The sequence below is a fragment of the Quercus robur genome, chromosome 12 (genome assembly GCF_932294415.1).
Source record: "Quercus robur chromosome 12, dhQueRobu3.1, whole genome shotgun sequence".
NCBI lineage: Eukaryota > Viridiplantae > Streptophyta > Magnoliopsida > Fagales > Fagaceae > Quercus > Quercus robur.
The window spans coordinates 10,524,472-10,552,444 of record NC_065545.1 but is presented as its reverse complement, the minus strand read 5'-3'; the positions used below and the strand labels follow the sequence as shown (position 1 = coordinate 10,552,444).

The window sequence follows — 27,973 nt, the reverse complement described above, 5'->3', positions numbered from 1 at the left end:
GCGCCGCACCTGGGTTTCCTGCCCGAGTTGGACAATGAATACCGTCGAACCACTCCCCAGAAGCAATGAGGAAGTCATTCTTCACGGTCTTATTGGAAACTGGAAGACAAGAGATCAACCTAACATCCTCGTTCCGGGATTTAAGATAATACCCATCATCCCCGAGGCGGTGACATTCGTACAGATAAGCCACATCGTGCCAAGTAAGGCCTAGATTCATCCGCTCGTCTAAGACATCTACTCAGCCTAGTATCTTGAACATATTCAGGGCACACTGATACGGCGTCAACCTATGGTTGAACAGGTATTCCCTTGTGATCCTACGCATGGGAAGTGTCATCCCTCCCTCTATGAAAGCAATCATGGGGATAACGACTTCTCCCTCAACTCTATCTGTCAATACTTCTTCCAGAGGACAGTACCGCAGCCCAACCCCAGGGGGAATGTGGTATTTAGCCCTAAAGGCCTCCATAGCGGCTGGAGTTTTTACTAATTTTTCGAATCTACCCATCTGAACTGAAAGGGGGAAATGAAAGTAGAGACCAAGAAGAAAAGTAAAGTCCGAGGAGGGAATTGAAACGGTGAGAAAAACGAAATGTACTGGTACCTTCACAAAACGCTCAATGGGACGCCTGGAAATCTCTCTTGGACGAAACGCTTCACAAAGACGGCTACGGCGGCGTAACGGACGCAAGTGTTCGTATATCTCTGGGGTTCGATGGAGTTCTCTGGAGTCCTTTGAGGTTTGTGAAATGCAGATGAAAGAAGGAACTGAACCCCTCTGACGTCTTATATAGCCGGGAGGAGAGAGAAAAGATCATCCCTGCCTAAAAATACGGGAAGAAACGATGGCCGTTCGATCCATGCCAAGCCGTTGGATGAAGGGAACATAACGCCTCCAGAAGTTAATGGCCGCGCCTCGTAAATTGTAGCGCGTCAAAAGTAACGGTCCGCACGCGCGCCCCACGATCTCCTTATTTCCATCCTCTCACAAACATCAAAACCCCGTTTTTCTCCTCGGAGGGAGGTAAAAACCGGAGTTTTGAGGGGCTATTGTGGGGCCCGGCCCAAAAACGATGGGCTATTCCAAACGCAGGCCCAGCCGAGGAGCGTCCTGGCCGAAGAGAAGCCTCATATGAAGCGTTACTCAGTCCCAATAGCGCCAAAGAAACCTGTCCGAGGAGTAACTCCTCCTCGGACATCATGAAGCCCAGACGAGGAACTTTCCCCAGCTATTTCAGCTCATCCTCACAACATATAAAAAGAATTAAATCCAAAATATCTCATGGAAGGCTACCACCACATTAATTGCGCCCCAACCACCCTCTTGGCCGCATTAATGAGGAAAAGACACCTGAACAGTACCGCCTTGGCCTCTGCAACTCACGAAGGGACTGATGAGGGCGTCTGATGGGACATGTGCTCAAGTGGATGCTTAGATGATCAACAGGTGTAAGGTTGAGATGAAAAGAAGAGAACTATATAATGTAGTGGAGTCCCTCAAAGAAGAGGACGAGAGAGGGAGATCAGGAACAAAAAGAAATAAAATCATACTTGAAAAATATCCATTCTTGTGTTTTTATTTTCTTTTTGCAAACAATACTGTCCATGCATTAGACCGAACAAGTTCACTGAGGCTAAGTTCTTTGACCCATCCTCTACAAATATTTATTGTGGGTTGCGCTTTGGGCCAAGGCCTAATCAACATAAGTTGGGCCAAAAAAATTGTGCAACCACAATATATTTTGGACATAGTTCTGGAATTTAGATTATATATATCGTGTCATTGTGTCATTGTTGTTTGCCATAATACCTATAATTTAGATTATATAAAATGCAACAGTGTTGTTTACCTACTGTAATCAGTGGTGTTGTTTGTCTTTGGCATCCAATGATTATCAAAGTTAACATAAAGCTAAATTTTCATTGAACTTCATAAACTCAAGAAAAGGTAACATTAATCTACAATTGTCTACTAACCAAAAGCTAACATAAAGATAAATTTTTTGATACATCACTATTATTGGCACCAATATTCAAAAAGTTACATCAAGGTAACAACATATAGGCTGCTTTTGTTTTGCCAACATACATAAACACACTAAAACAAACTACAAAAAATAACCATGACCCTATTGATGCCAACTTCAGCTTCTTCATAACTATTTTGTATTTATCCATCAATAATTGATACTTCAGAGCTTTAATTTACCCCACTGCTTCATATTTCTCAAGTGTTGCTAGTTCTGCTTAAACTTTACATACTAGTGCATTTTTATATCTCTCTGTACATGTTCACAAGACATAGAGCACACAAGCTACCATTTTTTTTTTTTTGTGAGTTCTCAAGCATTACATTAAACAAGCACACACATCCATAGCAAAACCATCACATGGACACAGATTCACATGTATACACCAACATCAGCACAATACACAACACACAACCATAACAAACCCCAAACCCACATCAGAAAATCCCCACGAAAACAACCAAACACCAAACCCACAGCCAAAATACCAATCCAAAATATCCCTTATTTTCAAATCTCCACACTTGGACCCGAATATAAAATCCCATTTTTCAATCTCCAAACCCACGTACAAAAAAAAAAAAAAAAAAAAAAAAAAATAGAGGGACCTTTGAGCAGAAAAAAAGAGAGAAGAAAATAAGATAAGAAAAATAAAGAGAGAGGGAGAGGTTGGAGCTTGTGTGGCAGCTTATCGGTGAAGACTAAGGGTTGTGAAGAGGGAAACCTAAGAAAAAATTTAGGAAGAAAATTACCTGAGAAAACACAAAATCCTTTCTCCACATGATCTGGAATTGAGGGAGAGACCAAATTCAGTGTTTTCAATTTGGGGCAATTTTAGTCTTAGGGTTTTTTGGGACTAGTTCTGGGACTAAGGCTAGAAACTAATTTGGGACAGAGTAAGCGAGAGAAGGAGAGGAACAAAATATTATACGTGAGGGGAGCAAGAAAGCTTTCAACATAGAATGGTTTTGCTAGAGAAAGAAGATTTGGAGGTTTTCTGACGAGACAAAGGCCGGTCTCGTTGGAATTTGCAATGTTCGGCAATGTTGTGCCGCTGAAGACACTGCAGCTGGGAAGTGGCTATTAGGGTTTGGGGTTTTGAGAGAGAACAAGGGCTATGGTGGCGTGGGGACTGGGAAGAAAGAGAGATTTGATTTTTTTTTTTTTTTTTTTTTTTTTTTTTTTTTTTTTTTTTTTTTTTTTATACAAGATAGAATTTCTACTCTAACTTAATTTAAGTGTATATGTATGTGAAGCTCCCTTCTGGAGACTTGAACCCTGTCCCTTGCCCCCCACACCCCATAAGCACTTATACTTGTGGAGTGAATACCGCACCAAGTAAGCACTTATAATTGGTTTTTAGTTTTGTAAAAAAGTAAATGGCGAGTGTTTGAAGTTTTTTTAGGGCCAATTTAATCATTCTAGTTTAAATAGCTCAATACACTGATGTGTCTTTTTAGGCTAGGCGACAATTTTTTATTAGTCTTAGAAATACCACATATGTGCTGAGTTGGAATTCCTGAAACACTATATACTTTCTCAACAATTTGAGGGGGCTGGGGCTTGATCTTGATCATACGTTTTAGCTTAGAAAATACCATAGGACCCATCCTAGCCTTTGAATTGATATCACATCCAACAACGTGAAGACAGAGTAATATAATGCAGTTGGGTCATCCTAGTGCTACATCTAGTCAGTCCACTTATGATTATGGACCTTGTTATGCCCAAATTCAATATGATTATATACCACGTTTCAAAATTAGCAAAACCATTTAATAATTTCCCTATTATAGTATAATACTTTTTTTGATGAGCATTATAGTATAATAATAATACTTACAACCTGAATGACGCTAGCCATGACTATACCAGAGTTAACGACTTAAATCCCAACTAGTTTTGATTGGTCATGCTCAAGCTGAAGTCCCATAATTTCTTTGCCAATTCTGCATCTTGAGCGTGAGAGCTTGCTTTTGCTTTATTACTATCCATGAAATATTCACCACTTATTCCTTTAACTTGTGGATGCAATGCCACATAGCATTGAGTTGCGGCTCCCTGCAACCATGTAAATAAATTCAATAAGCAACCATGCTGCAAGGGGGCAACTGAATTCAAGTGAAGCTGTTTAAGTGGATTTTGATAGGATTTGCAGGTACACTCACACAGTAGTAGCACATATGAATTATATGCCATGATACATACCTGAGGAACATTTTTCAGCCAAAATTTACAGAGGGTACTACCAAGAACTGCATTGAGCCAATACAATAAAATTATTAGCAAAAAACCAGACAATTTCACATTCAGTGAGTGAAGTTAGAAACTCATGATCTAATAATGATTTTTATCGGGAAATCCATCAAATGCATCTTGAAGAGGGTTGTCTCCTGGTGATACGGTGGAATAACTTAGCTGTCTTTCTTATAACCAAAAAGAGCCCACAAAGTTCTACAACTAGATGTGTGGCACAAGCATATTAATACAGATTTTGTGCAAATCAAGGAAGTTAATCTCATACCGAAGACTGTACCGGTTTGACTAATGAAATGATATATTTTGGTACTGGTCAATACCAGTGTACCATTTCAGGTTTACCATTGTTTTTTATATTTATAAATATATATGTGTGTACATATATATTATAATAAATATAAAAGTTTATCATAAAATATTACCTCAATTCAAAACAAATCATTCATGATTTTAGATTTTAGCATCAATTTAAAGGAAAAAAAACACACACACAATAGAAAGCTTAATTGTTCATTACATACTAAGAAAACAAATAATACTACTAAGTTAATGCAAATAAGTTATTATTCTGTCCTTACAAAAATTCAAAAAATTACAAAACTAATTTTTTTTTTTTTTTTTTTTTTATATCGGCCGGTACGCCCGTAATTGGCCTGTACGGTTGGTATTTAAACCAGTACCCAATGTTGTCATTTCGATATCGATATATTTACTGGTATGGTAAATACCGGTCAGTACCGGTACAGTATCGACCACCTTGGTGCAAATACATAGTAGAATACCTGAAACCCGATTCTATTCAACCAAAATAAATAAATAATAAAGAACCTGATCCTAAAAGAGTATAGGAATACCAGGAATTCACTTAGTGTCGATATGAAATTACATACTTAGACATATAATTAAATATGAGTAAAATTGCTCAAAAGCTTACCATTCAAGAACTGTGGTGACGCAGAAGATTTGTTGCAATTACTCCTGGATGAAGGGAATTAGCAATTATCCCTACCCCTTCTTCCTATTTAAAAAAGGGAAAAAACCAACAATTGTAGATTATATTTTACCTCACATGACAATATGACTAATATATGTGCGTGTTTAGTATTGGTTTAAAAAGTCATTTTTTTTATTATTCAGTTTATTTTTGCTACTATTTATGAGTTTTATTACACTTTTTGGTACTATTGATGGATCTCACTTTACTATTTCAACTACCTAGTAGTTTTGTCTATAGAACTTTTAATAAAAAAATTTCAGTTTTAGTTAAATAAATTATTTCTAAACAGACATTATATATAATCACTTTGTCCTAATAGTACATGCAATTATTCAAACTTGGTAAACGACCCCAAGTCATTTAATTCAACCAGCAGCTATCAGCGAAGGGGAACTCAAGTGACTCCAGAATTTATTTTTGATGCTACCTAAAATAAGAATAATTTATAGTTTTCCACCATATCAAGTCCCAGGTACACACCATATCAAGCAATTACTTTATTTCTGAGTATCATCTATGTGGACCTATTAAAAACATTTTATTCCAATCAAAAAAAAAAAAAACATTTTATTAAAAATGGATTATTCTAGTAATTTTAGTTATGCCTAGGTGGCATTTATAAAAAATAAAAAGCTATGCCTAGGTGACACTTATCAAGTTATGCCTAGGTGACAGTTTCCCTAGCCTGACTCCCTGATACCTTTATCACGTTTATGGCAGGCAAAGGATATCTAGCACACCAAGGATTTTATGCCAGGCCAGAGTCACAAAGTACAACAACCTTATCACTTATAGATTAACAATTCACTGTTTCTACGAATTAAGACATAACATTATACTATAGACTTTTTATTAAGTAAAATATTTTTATTCAAAAATAGAGAGAATTCAAATAAATAACGTTATGCTATACATAGGATATTTTCAATTGACTTACTAATAATCTTAAATGAAGTGACCAATCAATTAAGTCAAAATCATGCAAAGCAACGGAAAATAAATCAAATCATGCAAAACAACGGAAAATAAATAACGCAAGATATGATCACCCAGGAAACCAAACCGGTAAAAAGCTGGAGAGGATTTGACCTAGCTATCCTCAAGGTAAACTTGAATCCACTATCTTGAAAGAATCGAAATTCATACAATAAGACTTACAAACCTCCACGCTCGACTTCTTATTGCTACCAACCAGTAGAACTTACTGACACAACCACGTGCAAGCTCTGAATCCACGGACTCCTTCTTTCTTGGATTCACCACTAGATACAAGCACACCCGCTTGTTTTTTCTTTAAACTTCAATGGCAGCAATTGAATTGATCATCAAGGCGTAGATAAATCTTCTCCTTGAAAACTCTAAGTTTGTATAAAGGAAAGCTCCTCTAGATCTCACAAGAGATTTACACAAACCGCAATTATGAGCAACACTAAAACGTGGTTAGAGTTTGCCTTTTATACTTAGGACAAATAAGAAACCCTAAAAACGTTTTAAAACACTTAGGGCTGAGTTGGAAAAATCTGCAGAAAAACATTCTGCCCGAGCTTTGATCGATTAAGCCTATCTTTCGATCGATCAAGCCAGGCCGAAAGGCACAATCCTTTCCTACTTTAACTCGATTCCAACTTTACATATATGCACAACTTTGAGCTAGACTTAAACACTTCTAAACACATTGTTTTGATCATGGTTTGCCAACAATACAAATTAGAGTTCTAAATACATAAAATCCTAGGTCTTTAGAACCTAACAAACTCCCCCTTTGGCAATCCGTGACAAAACACAACTAGAAACTCAAAGTTTACAAAATAAAAAGCCCTTTACAAAATAATGCTCATAAAACAAATTCAATCTTAACTACTATCCATCAGTTGCAAGTGTAGACAGCAGCTCAATTGAATCAACCTGTATATTTTCTGAAACACTAAACAAAATGCATAACCGCATGTGTGGAAACAATAAAAGTAAACAAATTAACTTCTTGATTTCAAACAACACACAAATAAAGACATATATCAATGAATAACTCATAAATATAAATCAATAAGCAGTTTGAAACAAGAAACATATAAAGTACCAACAAAATATAAAACTCCCCCTAACATGAATATCCCATCAAAAACATGGCAAGAGCTAAAAATGTAAAGTACAAAGTGAAGCACCTAGATACAATCTAAACTCCACAAGCTCCAACCAAAAAAAATATACTCCCCCTGAAAGCAAAAACTCTACAAAGTATTCCCCATTTTTGTGACGGAATGCCAAAGGGCAAGCAAGATATCCATCATCAAAAGGGAGGTGGTCGAAACTGCGCCAACTCCGCACGCAAGGCACGGATCTCATCGAGCATGTCCACCAAAATCTGTCCATGAGCCGCCTGAACGGTCAAGACATGATTCAACGTGCAACGAATGTCGAAATCATCCGAAGCAGTCGATGGAGGAACATCATCATCAATAGCAGCAGCACCCAATGTCTCAGCAGCATCAACACCTGTAGAAGAGGGAGGAGGGGGAACAACACTAGATGATGCACCCCTAGGACGGGAAGGAGCAACTCTCAAGTGAGCAGCCCTCTGTTGAAGGAAAGTGGCACCTATGGGAGCAAGCACATGCACAGGCTCACCAAACGGAAAACTATCTAGACCTAAAAATAGCAAAATCCTATGAATAAAAATAGGATGAATAAGTGCATGCCCTACGGCAGAACTCCTATGAACCTTGTTCAAAGAACGAAGGAACAAATGAGGAAAACTGATCAAAGCACCAGAAGCAAAAGCATACAAAAATACACATCACTCTAGAGGGATGGTGTGGAAGTGAGAAATAGGTCACAACGAATAACATGCTATCCTAAAGAAAATGTAAGCAGTCTCGGTAAGCTCAGAGGACGTGATCCGAGAATCAGAACCCCACTAGATAGATGACATGACTACATCTAAAGAGGGTGACTCATCATAGGGATAGACAGGCTCCCAAACAACCGGCACCCCAAGAGCCTCAGCCACTACCCGAGGGGTAATGGTGAACTCTACACCTCGTATCCAACTCCTAACAAGGGTGTTGGAATCATAGACGTGGCAAGAGAGGTTCGAGAAGAACTCTCTAATCAGGGTGGTCGGGGGTGGATGATCTATCTCTAAGAGAGGCAACCAACCTCTAGACTCAAAATTGGCCCTAATGGCCGGATCAAGCTCATCTAAGACAACAGCTCACTCAGCCCAGATCTTACGCTTACGGTTCAAATTCTCAAAGGCCTCTCTACACTTATCATTCCTAAACAACTCAACCCTAGAGGGAGACACAGAGGAAGTGGAAGGGGTCCTATTGGCTCTAGTTTTCCTAGGCATGGTGCTAAGATAAGGACCAAAACACAGAGCAAAAGAACAAAACACAAAACCAAGGGCAGACTGCAAGTTAGCACAAAAAAAATATAGAATTAAAATCTATATGATGCATGACAAATTTAAATGGTATGATGCATGTTCTAATGTAGTGAATTGAATCCAAAAAGTTCAAATTTACAAAATTGGCTTGAACATTGAGGTATTAACACAAAAACCCCAAAATTTGGAAAACCACTTGATCAATTTGAAAAATATTGACAAATTGATCATTACACATGATAGAATTCAAAAAATAATGAACAAATACATCAATTTGATAAGCCAATTTCATCAATTTAACCCAATCAGACAAAATCCCCAATTCGGATCAATTTCAGACCCTAGAATTTCCAATTTTTCAAAAGTCACAAAATTTATCAAATTAAACTACAAGAATCATCATTATAGCATCCCAGAACAAAAACCCATTGATCAATTTCACCAAAACAAGTTCGAAACATCAAAAACCCCAATATATTGAAAGTGCCGAAAATACCCACAACAATGCATGAAAAATGCATGAAAACAAGAAATAAAATGCAAAAGGAAGGGCAAAAGAGACTTACCAACCTTCAAGGACAAAAACCTTGCAAAAATCTTGGAGGAAAACGACAAAAAATCGATGATGGAGCCTTTAGCCAAGTTGGAGAGAGAGAAAAGTTGAAAAACTTTTTGAAAAAGTCCTTTTGAAAAAGATAATCTGACCTTTTAAAAAACAGCCTCGATTGATCGAAACAGACATAGACTCTATTTAAAAAAATTGAAACAAGTTCGATCGATCGAAACAGACAGAGGCTCTCTCTATCAAATTTAAAAATTTTCGATCGATCGAAAAACAGAATGGATCGATCGAAATGGGTAGAGGCTCACCAAATTTGAGGAAAAACACAGTTTTTGAAAAAACATTTAGAATCAACTCAAAGCATTGAAATTTAAGAACAAAATGCATGAGTATGCGATGATATGATTTTCAAAACAAGAATTTTAAGCCCAAATTCCCCAAAATCAAAAATTTTGCATTCTCCACAAATTTTCAAGCAACAAATTAATTTTGCACAAAATTCAAAGAATTTGCAAAACTTGGTTGGTCAGACCATAAACACACACAATAACATGTATAAAGTTTAGCAAAGAGTAATTTGTGTAGTGTGTGCAATTAGCAAAAGCTTGAGATAAATGTGAGGTGATATGTGAATAGCAATTAATCACAAAGTCTACAAAATTCATCCTAAAGAATTTAAAAGAGACTATCACCTAAAGAGTTACATCATATAACTCCCACATCTCCTAGATCATAAGCTTGCAATCATGTAAGTTTCTTGTATTTATGCCTCATAATATACATACCAATTTTAAGTTATGTGAGTTTGGCAGCAAGCCTAACAGTACACACCAATTTTAAGTATTAAGTAATTTAAACCGAGGCTTCACCTTATGTTCTTTTTGTGCATGTGCTACACTTTCTCGAGCACAAAATCTTATGATATGCACTGAGGTGTTTATGATTGGCTAGTAAACAGTGGTGAGATGGTTATTTATGTCTTTCTCTAAAAGTTCGCGTCAAACATTTAAAAACATGTGACTTCAAGATTAAGACAAAATAATCAAAAACCATAAACATCTTTCCCACACAACATGCACTACAAAGCTTTAACTAATAAAGTGCAATAAGTAAGCTCATCAAAGCTAAACAAGGTACAAAAGACATGTTTTGTGAAAATAAATTGACCAACTTTGTTCTCAAAAACCAAGAAGAATAGTACAAAACAAAATTTACTTCCTTTTTCTCCTTTTTTTTAAATTTTTTTATTAAAAAAAATACCTAGAATGAAATGCATGAATGTTATGCAATGCAAATCCTAGAAAAAAAAAAAAAAAAAAAAAAAAAAAAAAAAAAAAAAAAAAAAAAACAAAAACAAAACCAAACAACAATGGTCACAAAGGGTAGAGTAATGAAGCACAAGGACCAAGAAGACAAAGACAGATCAGGGACACAGAATCACACTAATCACTTGACAAAGAGTCTCAAACTTACTTCTATCAAGAGGTTTGGTGAAAATGTTGGCATTCTGACGTTCAGTAGAAATATACTCAAGACACACAATCTTTCTTTCAACAAGATCCCTAATGAAGTGATACCTAATCTCTATGTGCTTAGTCTTAGAATGTTGAACAGGATTCTTAGATATGTCAATAGCACTAAAGTTATCACAGTAAACCACCATGGTATCTTAACATATCCCATAATCAATTAAAACCTTTTTCATCTAAAGAAGTTGTGAGCAATAACTTCCAGCAGCAATATATTCTGCCTTGGCAGTAGACAAGGACACAGAATTTTGCTTTATACTCATCCAAGCAACAAGATTAGCACCAACATAAAAACACCCACCAGTGGTGCTTTTTCTATCATCAGCATTACCAGCCCAATTAGAATCAGAAAAACCAGCAAGAGACAGATTATACTATTTACTATAAAATAATCCATAATCACAAGTTCCAGCAACATATTTAATTATTCTTTTGACAGCATTTAAGTGTGAAACTTTAGGATTAGATTGAAATCTAGAACAAACACCAACACTAAATGCAATATCAGGCCGACTAGCAGTCAAATATAAAAGACATTCAATCATACTTCTGTATAATGTAACATCAACAGACTCACCTGATGGATCATTTGTTAATTTTGCGTTGGTGGCTATTGGTGTTCTAGCATGGGCAGCATTGTCCAGTCCAAATCTCTTGACTAGATTCTTTGCATATTTTGCTTGGTTGATGTAGATCCCTAAATCCGTTTGCTTCACCTTTAATCCCAAGAGATAAGTTAGTTTACCAACCATACTCATTTTAAACATCGCCTTCATTTCATCTGCGAAAGAATGAGCAAGAGAGTCATTAGTAGCACCAAAAACAATATCATCTACAACAAAACTGTTCTTATCCTTTCTTATGGAGAGAGTAGTGTCTGCAAATCCTCTTTTGAAGCCATGCTCAGTGAGATATGCAGTCAATCTATCATACCAAGCCCGTGGAGCTTATTTCAAACCATACAATGCTCTCTTCAACTTATACACATCATCCGGTCTATAAGGGTCAACAAATCCTTTAGGTTGTTCAACATATACTTCTTCTTGCAACATTCCATTCAAGAAAGCACTTTTGACATCCATTTGATATAGCTTGAAGTTCAAATGACTAGCTATAGCCAACAATATCCTAATGGATTCCAATCTTGCCACCGGAGCAAAAGTCTCATCAAAGTCAATCCCTTCTACTTGTGTGTAGCCTTGAGTAACAAGTCTTGATTTATTTATGATGACAGTGCCATGTTCATCTGACTTGTTCTTAAAGATCCATTTAGTTCCAATTACATTTACACCCTTTGGTCTAGGAACTAATTCCCACACATCATTCCGAACAAATTGATGAAGTTCTTCATGCATAGAGTTTACCCAATCAGCATCTTGAAGTGCCTCATCTATCTTTTTCGGTTCGAATTGGGACAGATAGCATGAGTGTGTAATTACACTTAAGGTTTTTGATCTTAGTCTCATGTTGTCATTCAGACTTCCCAATATATTTGAGGAGGGATGATTAAGCTTTACTCTAGAGGAAGGACCTTTAACTAGAGATGTGGATGTACCTTTCTATTCTGATGAAGGACTAAACTCATATTGAACCCGTTGAGTCTCATGAACTGGAGTGGATGGTTCAGGACTTGATGGCACAGAAATTGCATCATTCAACACCATTAGCTCCTCATCACTATGTTTCCCAACATAATCAACAGGAAGAGAGTCATTAACCTCCATAGGCTTATCTTGAACCTGAGTAGTACTTTCTGAATGTGCTTCTGGACATACTTCATCATTGATCACAACATTTGACGATTCCATGACAGTTTTGATTCTCAGATTATACACTCTATATGCTCTACTAGTAGAGGAGTACCTTAGAAAATATCCCTTGTCACTCTTTGCATCAAATTTCTCTAGGTGCTCTATCACGTAGTATGTAACAATCACTACCAAATATCCTGAAATACTTAATGACCAGCTTCTTTCCTCTCCAGAGTTCATAAGGAGTCTTCTTGGAATCAGGTCTGAAATACACCCGGTTGAGTGTATGGCAAGCAGTGTTAACTGCTTCTCCCTAAAAAGATTTTGGCAATTTTTTATTGTGTAATATGACACGTGCCATCTCTTAAACGACCCTATTTTTTCGTTCAACTATTCCATTTTGTTACAGTGTCTTGGATGATGAGAATTCTTGATGTGTGCCCTGTTCATTGCAGAAGGTAGCTAGCTTGGTATTCTCAAATTCTTTTCCATGGTCACTTCTGATTCTGGCTACCACAGTATCTTTTTCAACCTGGAATTTCTTACACAGATGTATCATCTTCTCAGGAGCCTTAGCTTTATCTTTCAAAAGCACAACCCAAGTATATCTGGTAAAGTCATCCACAACCACTAGAATATACTTTTTTCCTCCTAAACTCTGAACTTGAGCAGGACCCATAAGATCAATGTGCAGTAACTCCAGAGGTCTTGAAGTTTGAACACTAGCCACAGACGGATGTTTAGATTTTATCTGTTTACCTATCTGACATGGTCCACATATGCACTTATCTATCTTCTCAAACTTAGGTAAACCAACAACAGCATCACATTTTGAAATCTTTTCTAATTGCTTATGACTTGCATGCCCCAGCTGTTGGTGCCACAAATCAACTTGATCAATCTTTGTACTAAAACACTTGTTGTTTATGCTTGGTATCAATCCATAACAGTTGTCCGCTGTCCTTACACCAACACACGTACAGTCACCTCCTCCATCAAGTATCTCACATTCATACTTAGTGAAGAGAACATTTAGTCCATTGTCGCAAATCTAACTGATGCTGAGTAAATTTGCCTTCAGTCCATCAACATACCAGACATCTTCAAAGACCGGTAACCTTGAGATGTCCACAGTTTCAATGCCTCTGATGACAGATTTGCTTCCATCTCCAAAAGTGACTGTCCCAATCTTTCCTTCAAAGAGGGTCTTGAATAATCCTTTGTTTCCTGTCATATGCCTGGAACAACCACTATCCAAATACCAAAGACAAGAATCACGTGCCTTTAAGGCAGTTAAGACAGTATAACACAAATAATTATTACCACATATGATAAGACCAAGATGTTCAAGGAAAGATTTAACAAACTCAACAAGAGACAAATACACAAAGTGAACAAGTTGATGAATAAGCAAAAAGAATTTCCAAGAGTCCATAACAAAGGGGTCAAGGATCAACTCAGTGATCAAAAGATCAACAACAGAAGAGCTACACGCTCTAATACCATTTGATAGTTTTTAGACCCCTTAAACAATTGATTTAACCTAGGTAATTAGCCAAATTGTTACTTAGTCCAATTAAACAAGTCTAGGTTATTACAATAACAAGATCAAATCATGCAAAGCAGCGGAAAATAGATAATGCAAGATATGATCACCCAAGAAACCAAACCGGTAAAAACCTGGGGAGGATTTGACCTAGCTATCCTCAAGGTAAACTTGAATCCACTATCTTGAAAGAATCGAAGTTCATACAATAAGACTTACAAGCCCCCACGCTCGACTTCTTATTGCTACCAACCAGTAGAACTTACTGACACGACCATGTGTAAGTTCCGAATCCACGGACTCCTTTTTTCTTGGATTCACCACCAGATACAAGCACACCTGCTTGTGTTTTCTTTAAGTTTCAATGGCAGCAACTGAATTAATCATCAAGGCGTAGATAAATCTTCTCCTTGAAAACCGTAAGTTTGTGTAAAGGAAAGCTCCTCTAGATCTCATAAGAGATTTACACAAACCGCAATTATGAGCAACACTAAAACATGGCTAGGGTTTGCCTTTTATACTTAGGACAAATAGGAAACCCTAAAAATGTTCTAAAACACTTAGGGCTGAGTTGGAAAAATTTGCAGAAAAACATTCTGCCAAAGCTTCGATCAATCGAGCCAGGCCGAAAGGCACAATCCTTTCTTGCTTTAACTCGATTCCAACTTTACATAGATGCACAACTTTGAACTAGACTTAAACACTTCTAAACATATTGTTTTGATCATAGTTTGCCAACAATACAAATTAGAGTTCTAAATACATAAAATCCTAAGTCTTTAGAACCTAACAGAGAAGTTTAGTGCTTAGCTGCTAAAGATGAAGAAAGGGAAGAGAACAACAAGGGAGGACTTAAAAGATAAAGTCCAGTTCTTTGGCATGTTATGATTAAGAGAACTTAAGTTACATTCCTGTACTATCTCTAGGTATGAATATTTTCAACACTTTATCTTGTTTACCTCTACTACTATTCTTTGAAAGTGTAATCAAATTGATCATGATGCAAACAAATAAAAAAAATTTTAATTGCAGTATTAGTATATCTTCAGATAATTTCATGTGCACCACTTATGCATCACCTCACCTGGAAGCAGCTGGTATTCCTGAGACATTGTAATGACAGCATCAAATAGGCAAACACACATACTCAAGCAGAAATGTCTTAAAAGAAAATAATTCAGTTGACTCCCAACCATCTATAGTGCCATATCATTGGTCATTGGAAGCTTTTATATATATATATATATATATATATATATATATTTGACAATAAACATGAACAATGTGCAGCTTGCATAAGCATTTTCGTTGTCAGCTAAACCAGGAATTGAACAATTTTTTTGCAAAGCCTAGACTATTCTACTATATATAGTTGATGGTTTATAAGCATTGAGTACCTTGAAGCGCCTCGCAAGCTCATTAGCATGCAAGATGTTGGAAAGCTTTGATTGTCCATAAGCTAGCATAGATACTGTTGTATCTGTTAATTATCAAGTAAAAGTAAAAATTGAGGTAAAAATATAAGCAATTTATGAGCACCTCAAGCCCTAAAACATAAATTACTAGGAGGCAAGAGTCATCAAATTGTCCAGTAAAACTTTTACCCCGATTCGTCATTGATCTTATCAAAACGTATCCCTTCACGATACGCAAATTGATGACCCTCCAAAGAAAAATTAACAATCCTTCCCTCCTTGTTGCTTTCGCGAGCCGTTTTTTTCATAGTCTCCAATAGAAGGTTTGTCAAAAGAAAATGACCTAAGAAATGGTATTAAAACCTCAAGCACTCCATATTCCACTCGTTTGAAGGGTAAATAGAAAGTATACCATTCAGGAAATATTTCCACAAAGATGCAGTTGGGAGTGCATATTTTAAGTTTTATAACAATTTTTTCTTTATTTACCAAAGAAAAGTGTTGAATCCTATTGATCATTTAAAGGAATAATCCAACTAATAGAAATAGCTTTTTGGATCTTTGGACAAGCTTTATTTCCCAAACGAAGAATAGTATTTCCCAAACATACCTGTAATAATATGATTTCCCGAACAAAAATCGTTTGATCAACCTTTAATTTTATTTTTTAATATTTGGAAGAGAATTATGTTTATTTTTTTGACAAATGAAATACCTTTGATTAAGTTTCCATAGGTTTTTAATTATTAAATTTAGGAATTTTTTCATATAAATATGTTGTGTGATTGCTTGATACTTTTAAGAACAATAATTTATATGTAATTTATATAATCTAGATTCAAGCGATTATTAATTTATTATTTCTCAATAAAATTTTCCTAAAAGTTTATAACTAAAATCGTGCAGGCATAATACTAGTATTAATAATTCCCAAGACGTTCATTTGCTTTTGTTTAGTGCTTGGCAATTGTGTGTGAATGTGTGATCATGAATGTCGCTCAATTAATTCCACCTCATATTGATTTAAAAAAAAAAAAAAACCACATCTATATAATTTAGTTTGTCTTCTTTTTTCTTTTCTTTTTTGTTCTTGTGGCAATTTAGTTTTTGTGCCTCTATTTTCTATGGCTATTAAAAAAAAAAAACCATTTTTCTAATCAGTATATGGATATTAGCTCTTCAAACCAACTAAAACATGGACATTTTTATCTGTATACATATACTATTTTTAGATGGATAAAGTTTAGTTACAAAATTGGTTGTAGCCTAAGGCTACAATTTTACTCAATATCATTTATATTACTACATATTTTGAAAATCTAACTATTAAACTGCATGTTCTTTATGTTCTTAATATACATATCAAATTTTGTGCCAAATGGATATTATTTACTATATTATCTATAAACTTACATTTTATGCATAATTTTAAACTACAAAAACTTGCAATTTAAACAATTTATTGATGATATAGTTATTAATCTTTAATTTTATAGAAATTTCGCAAGCATGGATGATATAAAAAGAAAATATAATCTAACGGTGGATTTGTCAAAATTCACCTCTATTAAAAAAATATTAAGGTTGTAACTTTAGATTACAACCAATTTTGTAACTAAATTTCGTCATTTTTAGATTTGATGCTAAATGATAAATTTTGGAGGTGAGCAATGGAATGTCCATCCACAATTCCATACACAATTTTTTAATAAAAATATAGTTTATTACTTTCTTTATCTAATAGGGACATGTGAGTAAATTTATATAAACTACATTTTCCATCCCTCCACTTTTCCTTCTCCCAACCAAATACAAATGAGGGAAACTAAAATCTCTTCTATCCTCCCTATTTTCTATTCTCTCTCTATTTTCTATCTTCCCACTTTTTCATCTCTCCAACCAAAAGACCTTTACTATGACTCATTGGCAATACAAGAATATTTAAAAAGAAAAGTAATGATAGGGAACAATATTCTTTTATAATTGTTGATATGGTATATCCATGGATGGAGCTATCATTGAACAAGGGGGGGCAATGACTCCCCCAATTTTTTTAAAAAAATACTATTATATATATGTGTACTAATTTTATCAGTTTTGTTCTATAAAATTACATTTTGTTTCCATTAAACAATATCATTGATTCTTTTAAGCATAATGCTATACTCACAAACTTTTTTTTATAACATTTTTACAAACTATTTTGGTAGCAAATTTTTATTAGTTCGCATAATTAGCCCACCACTCACATCATTCTTTTACATACCAGTAACACTTATTATATCAGTAATTTATAATAATAATAAAAATTTTGTAACTCTAGAATTTTTCTCATTTTAGTGACCATAAAAAAAAATTATAAATCTAAAATCTAAAACAAAATATACAAGCCAAAAAAAAAAAAAACTTAACAACAAAAATTACTAATAATAAAACTAAAAAAAATTAAACTCAATTAAACAATTTTATCCAAAATAAACATCTCTGCCCTTTAAAAATTCTAAATAAAAATAATTTTGTTCATACCCACACACATAAAAATAAATAATCTCAACAGCTAAGTAGCAACAAAATTAGAGGTTGAAACCGGTGTACACAGTTAACAGTAAAGCTTCCCCCCTAACTCAAAGTTCTGACTCCGTCCTTATGTCGTGATTGGAATAATATCACTTTTAACTTGAACAATTATTAATACTACTTTTATTATACACCAATCACAATTGAGCACCTTAACAATTGTAAAAATTGTTGTATCTCTGAATGAGTCATTCTATATTACCCACCATTTTTTTAGTGGATACGTATATTTAGACATATAATTAAATATAAGGCAAATTACAATTTACCTTGTAGTTTAGTCAAAGTTTAAATTGTCTCACTACGGTTTGAATCAACTATATTTTCAGTCCAAAACCAACGGTCCGCCATCGAACTTAGGCCGCGAGCCCAGGCCCACAAAATTCCCAACCCAATCTCTCCTTGCCCAGAACGGCACCGTACTACGCTCCACAGCGCAGGTGCGTTACACTGTCATTTCTCTAAGCCTTAAGGCGGTGGATATTGACACTAAAAAAAAGATTTGGGATCTAATAACGGTCGAAAACTCCAATTCCTAGTTAGTTTTGGTTTTGGAATTGGAATTAATTGTTGAGAAAGAAGGTTGAGGTTGGTTGTGTTTTCTTTTGCAATTCGGATTACTTTCTAAAATCACGATTTACGTAGAAATAAAATAAAACTAAACCGACTCTAGGAGTGATTGGGAAAAAGAAAGTACTTTATTTGCTACAATTATCACCAGGTCTTAGCTCTAATATTGTATTCCGAGTCCGACTCTGAGTTGGGATTAGAATTCTATTTCTCTATATATATAATCTTTCCCTTTTTTTTTCTTCTGTACCCAACACACCAATTAAGAGCACTTTGTTTTCTGTTTTGATTTTCTTCTATCTTCTCCAGTTATTTGGATCATCTTTCATTCATTCATTGGGTTTTTTCTCTAAACCCACGACCTGTAGAAGAAGAAACAGCCATGATACCCATCACTCAAAATCTGCTACAAACCCTTCAAAACCAAAACAGCCAAGTTTCCACCGACTTAGCGCTTTATTCTGGGTTTCACACCAACAAGTGCAACAAAGAACAAGCCATGGTAGCCATCACTCAGAATCTGCTACAAGCCCTCGAATGCCAAAACACCCTAGTTTCCACCGACTTAACGCTTTCTTGTGTGTTTCCCAACAAGTGCAACGCTAGCCAAGAAAAAGAGGTTTCAACAGCACTGACGCTGTTTGATGAATCATGGTTTTCTTCCAATAAGAGAAAAACCATGCAAAAAGATCAATATACTACTCCTCCTACTACTTTCATCTCTCACAATTATTCCACAGTGGCCTCCAACACACAAGAAGAGAGTACGTCCATGACGCTGAGCACTAATTTTTCTCCCTGGACAATCATTAAGAAGCTCACGGCGAGTGATATTGGTAGTTTGAGCCGGCTCTTGGTGCAACAAAGTCTTGTCCGCCAACATATTCTGCCATTCTTTGGTACAGACTCGGTTGCAAAGATCGAGAGTAACGGATTGAGTGTAAGAGCTTTCGATCAAGATTCAAACTCCGATTATGAGTTGGTTTTCAAGAAGTGGCCTTCATCTAAGAGCTATGTTTTTAATGGAAAATGGCACGAGAATTTTGTGGCTAGGAGGGAATTGAAGGTAGGAGATATCATTGGGCTTTACTGGGATCCACGCCCTTCAAAGTTCAATTTTTGTGTTCTGCAAAGGGCTCCTCAGATGTATTAATTAGTCTGCTCTTTGATAGTTTTTAGGCCTACATGATCTTTTATGTGAATTAATCTTGCTAGGAAAAAATATACTCCTATTAGATTAATCTTTTTCTTTCCTCAAATTTTTGGCCAATCTTTGTTATCCCCAGTGTAATGTTTCATTAATAAAAGAAATCTTTTGTTTTGTTTATTTGTTTTTGTTGTAAATTCTCTCACTGCTCTCCTTATTCCAAATAGCGTATTGCATTCCTTATTCCAATAGTGTACAATAATTGCTTACTTAGATGAAAGATAAGCCACTAGACATTCTTCATATTGTTCAGGCCGATTCAGCCTCTTTAATTGAATGAAATTGATGTTGCCTCTTTTACTACAGCGCTATATATAATGTATAAAGCAACATATTTGCATGTCAAGACTCATTACTTTGATTTGTGAAAAGTCACATGACTAAGAAAGAAAAAACGAATCGGTCCCTCAATCAACTCTTATTCTTTTTAAGAAGAAATGTCAATCAACTCTTATTCTATTCAAACTGTTTTTAGAACATGAAAATTGTACCACTGTGAACCTCTAGTTCAACTTAATTATTTTCTATAGGTTTTAATTTTATGTAAGGACAGAGTAAGCCAACAAATTAACAACGCCTTAAATATCCCAACTAGTTTTGATTGGTCATGCTGAAGCTGAAGTCCCATAATTTCCTTGCCAATTCTGCATCTTGCGAGAGAGCGCTTGCTTTTGCTTTATTACAATCCGCGAAATATTCACCACTTATTCCTTTAACTTGTGGATGCAATGCCACATAGCATTGAGTTGCGGCTCCCTGCAGCAACCATATGCAAATGAATTCAATAAGCAACCATACTGCAAGGGGGCAACTGAATTCAAGTGAAGCTGTTTAAGTGGATTTTGATAGGATTTGCAGGTACACTCACAGTAGTAGCACATATGATATGAATTAAATACCATGATACATACCTGTTGAACACTTTTCAGCATAAATTTACCAAGCGCTTGAGTAAGAACTGCAATGAACCAATACAGTAAGATTATCATGGTGAAAAAGATTAATTAAATACGTCATGAAGAGGGTCGTTTCCTGGTGATACAGTGGAATAACTTAGATGTCATCCTTATAATTAATAACCAAAAAGAGCCCACAAAGTTCCACAACTAGATGTGTGACACAAGCATATTAATACAGATTTTGTACCTGAAACATGATTCTAGAAGAGTATAGGAATACCAGGAATTCACTTAGTGTCGATATGAAATTACATATTTAGACATATAATTAAATATAAGTCAAATGGCTCAGAAGTTTACCATTCATGATACTGTGGTAACGCAGAAGATTTGTAGCAATCATTCCTGGATGAAGGGAATTAGCAGTTATGTCTACCCCTTCTTCCTGTTTAAAAGAGGAAATAAACCAACAATTGCAGATTATATTCCGCCTCACATGACAATATGACTAGCATGGAATTATGAACTGAAAGACTGGTTAAAAGAACTTCAAATGGCTGTTATTACCATTCCCTCCCTGAAGGAAAATAAATTGACCTTAATTCAACCAGCAGCTATCAGCAAAGAGGAACTCTAGTGGCTCCAGAATTTATTTCTGATGCTACCCAAAATAATTATAATTTATAGTTTTCCACTAAATCAAGTCCCTGTCACACACCATATCAAGTTATTACTTATCATCTATGTGGACCTATTAAAATCATTTTATTAAATGGATTGTTTTAGTTATTTTAGTTATGCCTAGGTGACATTTATCAAAAAAAAGTTATACCTAGGTGATTTATGCATACTGAAGATTATATGCCAGGCCAGAGTCACAAAGTACAACACTCTTATCACTTATAGACTAAGCTAACAATTCACTGTTTCTACAAATTAAGACACAACATTATACTATAGACTTTTTATTAAGTAAAATATTTTTATTCAAAAATAGAGAGAATTCAAATATATAACATTATGCTATACATAGGATGTTTTTCAGTTGACTTACTAATAATCTTAAATGAAGTGACCAATCAATTAAGTCAAAAAGAAAGTATAAAAGACTGCATAAGAGAGAAGTTTAGTGCTTATCAGATAAAGATGAGAGAAAAGGGAAAAGAACAGCATGGGAAGACTTAAAAGATAAAAGTCCAGTATTTGGCATGTTATGATTACAAGAACTTAAGTTACATTCCCTTATTTTCTCTGGGTAAGAATATTTTCAACACTTAATCTTGTTTACCTCTACTACTATACTTTTGAAAGTGTAATCAAACTGATCATGATGCAAACAAATGAAAATTTTAAACTACAGTAATATTAAATCTTTAGATGATTTCATGGGCACCACTTATGCATCAATTCACCTGGGAGCAGACGTGTCTTTAAAGAAAATAATTCAGTTGACTCCCAACCATCTATAATGACATATCTACGGTCATTGGAAGCATTTTTTTTTTTTTTTTTTTTGACAATAAACATGAACAATGTGCATGTGGCGTGCATAAGCATCTCGTTGTCAGCTAATCCAGGAATTGAACAAATTTTTTGCAAAGCCTAGACTATTCTATAATTTATAGTTGATGGCTTTTAAGCATTGAGTACCTTCAAGCGCTTTGCAAGCTCATTAGCGTGCAAAATGTTGGCAAGCTTTGATTGTCCATATGCATTTATACTGTTGTATCTGTTAATTATCAAGTAAAATATAAGCTATTTATGAGCACCTCAAGCCCTAAAATATAAATTAGTAAGAGACAAGAGTCATCAAATTGTCCAGTAAAACTTTTACCCTGATTCATCATTGATCTTATCAAAACGAATCCCTTCACGATACGCATATTGGTGAGCCATCGATGATAAATTAACAATTCTTCCCTCCTTGTTGCTGTCACGAGCCGTTTTTTTCATGGTCTCCAATAGATGGTTTGTCAGAAGAAAATGGCCTGAGAAATGGTATTGAAACCTCAAGCACTCCATTCCACTCGTATGAAGGGTAAATAGAAAGTATACCTTTCAGAAAATCTTTCTACAAAGATGCAGTTGAGAGTGCATATTTTAAGTTTTACAACAACTTTTTCTTTATTTACAAAAGACAAGTGTTGAATCCTATCGATAATTTAAAGGAATAACCAAACTAATAGAAATAGCTTTTTGGATCTATGGACAAGCTTTATTTCTGATTTGAATATTAAACCATTTATGATGATTTCCCAAAATAATAAATGAAGAAGGGAAAATTCTGTGACTAAAATTTCCCCCTTGTTCTGAAATTGTCAACCCTACTCGCCATGAAACAGATTATTGCCCGCTTAAAGACAGATCAATGGAACTTATGAGTTACATACCTATATGGTTGGTTGCAAACTGCAATTCTATGTTGTCCTGGGAAAGCTTGAATGGAGTTGCCATCACCCCTGCATTGTTACTTTCAAACAAACAATAGACAATTATATCACTCCTTATCAATGAGCTATTTAATCAAAACACAGGACTCAAACATGATTTTTTTTTTTTTTTTTTTCAAATCTTATAGGGAGCAGGGATTTCCATTTTAGCAAGTTCAATGAAAGACCACAACAAAAAAGGAATAAGCAAAACAACTATGATAAAAAATTTATGCAAGCATGCAGCACACACGATTGCATGGTTACAATGGCTCCAGCTTAGTGTGCTTACATGAGGAGATTCAGTGGAAGACCTGAAGCATTATAATCTGATGCAAATTTCCTCACGGATCCCATTGAGGTAAGATCTAACTCCATGACATCAATTTTAGCATTGGGGTTTTCCTTTAGTATTTGTTCTTTGACATTCTTACCAGCATCAGTGTTCCTTACAGCCATAATAACATGGACGCCACGCAACGTAAGAACACGTGTTGTCTCTGCACCAAGACCACTTGATGCTCCTGAATTCAAATCAATGTGAGAACTGAAATATGTTAAAATGTGCTGAATTAGAATAAAGGCAAATCAAAGAACACCCGGATAATGAAAAATTAAAAAGAAAAAGACCTGTGACAATAGCAGTAAGACCAGTTCCATCAATTCCTTTGGTAACTTCCTCAGCTGTGGAAGAGGCTGAGAACCCAGATGGCCCTTTCCTGCTAAAAATCCACATCTTTTGCTTTGCCAAAAACAAACAATCTCACAAACTCCCCCCCTCTCTCTGTAGTCCACACTACTCATATAGTCATGGCCAGCATCATTCAAGTTGTAAAATACTAATAACAGGATTCTCTATTTGGATTTTATCATTTTGTGTACTAATTAAAATATCCTCATATAATCGCGTTTGACCATCATTTTGTGTACTAAAATAATCTCATACAACCACGTGTGACTATCATTTTGTGTACGAAATTATCCTTACACAACAACGTGTGACGAGACTAGTATTATAATAGAGAAATTAAATCATATCATATCTTATCTTATCATATTATATATAATAAAAGTTGGGTTCAGAAGACGTGGTTGTGCCACGAGACTTCACCAAATTATAGAAATTTTATTAAATTTTTAGATTTTTAACGAACTAAAAATGAATAGTATACTACCAGAACTAAAATTCATGTCTAAAAAAAACTGCAGATTAATATTAGATTAATCAGGACTCCAATTCATTCTTATCTCTAATTCAAAAAATCAGGACTCTAATTCATTTTTATCTCTAAAAAAAAAAAAATAGTGCTTCACGTAAGAATATATATATATATATTAATTTTAACCTTAAAAAAAAATGTAATATCAATCTAGCTAATAAATATAAATTTTGTTGTTGTTATCTTCTTCTCCTATAATTTCTAAGTTGGTTAAAAACTTTAATTTGATTACAATCCAAACTCTTCATCCAATCCCTTCCTTCACTTTTTTATTCTTTGGATAAACACTAAAATTTAATATAGAATTATGATTAATGTTAATGTAGAGTTCTAACTAATTGATACACATGAGGCCCATGCCTACGATAATTGGTACAAATGACACTTTTTTATCTAAAAAATTTCAGATTAGGTGACTAAATTTTTTTTTTAAATTGTAAATAAATCATCTTTAGATAACTTTAAAAAATAAGTTACATTGAGTTTTACTTCTTCTTTAGATAACTTTAAAATTCTAAACTGGTTATAACTTAATATATATATATATATATATATTTATATATATAAATCTATCCTATTTCCTTATTAGCATCATTCACGTTTACTTACTTCTTCTTCTTCTTCTTCTTCATTTTTTTTTTTTAATATTATTACTTACATTCATGTCATTGTTGTCAACATTTTTTTTTCTCTTATAATTCCTTACAACTGAAAATTTTCTATATATATTCTATTTTTCGGTGTATTCTTATATATTCTTAGGCATAACAACTTCTTCTTATTTTCTCTCCCCCATTATTATTAATAATTCTCACTCTTTTATAATTTCTATGTTGTTTAGAAATCTAACTCTCCTTTCTTGTGTTTTTTTTTTTTTTTTCCTTAGGCAATTTGATGTCTATGAAATCCATAGTACAAGTTTTTATCAAACCTACCATCCAAAGTATTACAACTATGTATTTCTCTTCTTTGTTTTGGTGTTTTTTTTTCCAAACAATGGTGGACAAGTACGTATCTCATGCAAGCATACATGAATTTAAATTGCTTTTCAATATTTTGAATGCTTTATTTTTTTCTAGATGTGATTAGGCACCAAAGTATATGCTTTATTATTTTTTTGGATCATTTAAATACACCACTATTAAGTTAATAGGATTTTTTATATAATTTTTTTAAACAAAATGAATTTTATTTTTTCAAATTGGAGTTATTCATGTTGTTCCCTTTTTCTTTTCTTTTTTTATATTTATCTTTTGAATATTATCACTTAATACTTATTTATGTAAAGTATGCATAGTATTATGTATTGGTTTGCAACATTAATTAATATTTTTTGCTAATTATTAGTATAATTTTTTATTCCCAAAAAATTTTCATTAATCATTTTTATTTTGGTTTTTAATTACAAAATTTTGGAACTTTAATTCCTGAATTTCATAATCTTTAAAAAGTCATCATTCTTCCAATATCAATTTTTTTGTGCATTGATTAGTTTTACTCTTGAGCCATCACTATAAAATAGGGGTTTTTTTTCCTATGCAATCGAACTTATTTGACTAAAATAGTAAAATCAAAGTTGAAATGATAGCTACTTTTTAAAATTTTATTTTAAAGCGGTCATAGACTCATATGCAACTTACAATCTATGTGGTTCTATTTTTTAATTTAATTCAATTTAATTTTCTTCTTCTTTTTTTTTTTTTTTGAGAATAATTTAATTTTCTTCTTGATTTTTTTTTTAAGGTTTTTCATAAAAGATTCCAAGCATATCCTAAGAAAGGTTTGTAATCATATGTAGATTCATTAAATGCAAAATTCATATGAAATAGTTTGATACATGTAACTAAAAATAATATTATAACACAACTAATAAGAATTATTTATTTATTCATAAGAATTATTTATTTTATTATAATAATTAATTATTAAAATATAATAATTATTTTTACATATATTCTATAAATTTTATCATAAAACCGTGCAACGCACGTGCCTTTAGCTAGTTTTACTAATAACAAGATTTCCTATTTGGATTTTATCATTTTGTGTACTAAAATATCCTCACACAATCGCATGTAGCCATCATTTTGTGTACTAAAATATCCTTACACAATCGTGTGTGACCATAATTTTGTGTACTAAAATATCCTTACACAATCGTGTGTGACAAGGCTAGTACTATAATAGAGAAATTAAATAGTTTTACTAATAACAGGATTCCTTGTTTCGATGTCATCATTTTGTATACTAAAATATCCTCACACAATTGCATGTGACCATCATTTTGTGTACTAAAATATTCTCATATAGTTGCGTGTGACCATCATTTTGTGTAATAAAATATCCTTACACAACCACATGTGACGAGGCTAGTACTATAATAGAGAAAGTAAATAGTTTTACTAATTTCGGATTGTGTTGATTTGGGCCTAACAAGGTCCATAATCATAAGTGGGCTGACTAGGATGTAGTACTAGGATGACCCACCTGCATTATATTCCTCTATCTTCACATTGTTGGGTATGGGTGTTGATGTGATATTAATTCAACGACTAGGATGGGTCCTCTGGTATTTTCTAAGCTAAAACGTCATGATCAAGATCAAGCCCCTTATCAAAGGCATGATGGTGCAACATCAGTTACCACACCAGAGCAGCTTAAACTGCCACATAGTGCAGCAACTAGTGCGCCAGAGCAACCCAAACAGGCACCAGAGCAGACCAGACTATCACATAATGTAATAGCTAGTACAGGAGCAAATGATACAAAGATTAAAGGATTAGATAATGATCAAAGGATCATGTCTCATGCTACAAAGTCAAAGCAGCTCAAGGAATGTACAAGTCTGTCGAAGGATTAGATAATCATCAAGGGATCATGTCTCATGCTATAGAGTTGAAGTAGCTCAAGGAATGTACAAGCCTATCTAAACGACAGTGTAGTTTAGTTGATGTTTGTACAGTAAACGATGTATAGCTTTGTATGTAAATATAGTTAGTTTAGTAGTCAAGCATGTGTAAGAGTTTGTTATGTTTGTTACTCTGTTCACACACGCATCAATCTGTTAAGTTAGTTACAGAGTTGATTTGGGTGTTTTCTTTTGTATATATATGTACAGCTTTTGATTCAATGAATGAGATGAGCAAATTAGTTTTCATCAAACCAATTTTCTCATATGCATGGGCGGAGCTACATGGCCCCCAAAATTTTTGAAACTTTTTTTTACTAAATAGAAATATTTAATATTTTAATAATTAGCCTTCAAAAATGAGACTTGGCCCCTCCAACTATTTGAGTTGGTCCAATAATGTTCTTAAAAAAATTGTCCAATTTGTCTGATAGTTATAGAGAGTGTATTGTTTCTCAAATTCATTTTTTATGATAAAATGTGTTTTCGTATTTTTTTAAATTTGGATCATTTATGTCTTTGAACACTTCATTAATTCAATTGAAATTTTTTTACTCACAACGGTAGACAATTTGGTAACTTATATTGAAAATGAAAATTGTAAGGATTTCACTATGGAAGATGGTAAAAGATTAATTTAATTCTATGAAATATTTAATTTTAAGGATTCATTATGAAAGATACTA

General features: G+C 34.1%; 2 protein-coding genes and 1 pseudogene across 2 annotated transcripts; 1 reads left to right on the top strand and 2 right to left on the bottom strand.

The window, feature by feature from the left end:
• Positions 1-3,918: 3,918 nt before the first annotated feature.
• Positions 3,919-19,008, bottom strand: LOC126708122 (short-chain dehydrogenase TIC 32, chloroplastic-like; annotated as a pseudogene).
• LOC126708121 (B3 domain-containing protein At2g33720-like) lies at positions 19,007-19,777 on the top strand. Its single transcript, XM_050407939.1, has one exon. It carries the CDS (start codon positions 19,007-19,009, stop codon positions 19,775-19,777), a length of 771 nt encoding a protein of 256 aa, XP_050263896.1.
• A 645-nt stretch (positions 19,778-20,422) lies between these two features.
• Positions 20,423-23,913, bottom strand: LOC126710514 (short-chain dehydrogenase TIC 32, chloroplastic-like). The gene is made up of 8 exons (XM_050410998.1): positions 23,790-23,913; positions 23,452-23,683; positions 23,121-23,200; positions 22,565-22,718; positions 22,381-22,459; positions 21,091-21,175; positions 20,743-20,789; positions 20,423-20,587 (listed from the first exon to the last, which is right to left on the bottom strand). Exons 1-8 carry the CDS (start codon positions 23,893-23,895, stop codon positions 20,423-20,425), a joined length of 948 nt encoding a protein of 315 aa, XP_050266955.1. The 5' UTR covers positions 23,896-23,913.
• Between the last annotated feature and the right edge of the window lie 4,060 nt (positions 23,914-27,973).

Coding starts and splice junctions, on each gene's coding strand:
- LOC126710514 (XM_050410998.1), bottom strand. CDS start 23,895: ATGTGGATTTTTAGCAGGAAAGGGCCATCTGGGTTCTCAGCCTCTTCC. Junction 22,719..23,120: donor GTTTGCAACCAACCATATAG/GTATGTAACTCA, acceptor ACCATTTCTCAG/GCCATTTTCTTCTGACAAAC. Junction 22,460..22,564: donor AAGATCAATGATGAATCAGG/GTAAAAGTTTTA, acceptor GATAATTAACAG/ATACAACAGTATAAATGCAT.
- LOC126708121 (XM_050407939.1), top strand. CDS start 19,007: ATGATACCCATCACTCAAAATCTGCTACAAACCCTTCAAAACCAAAAC.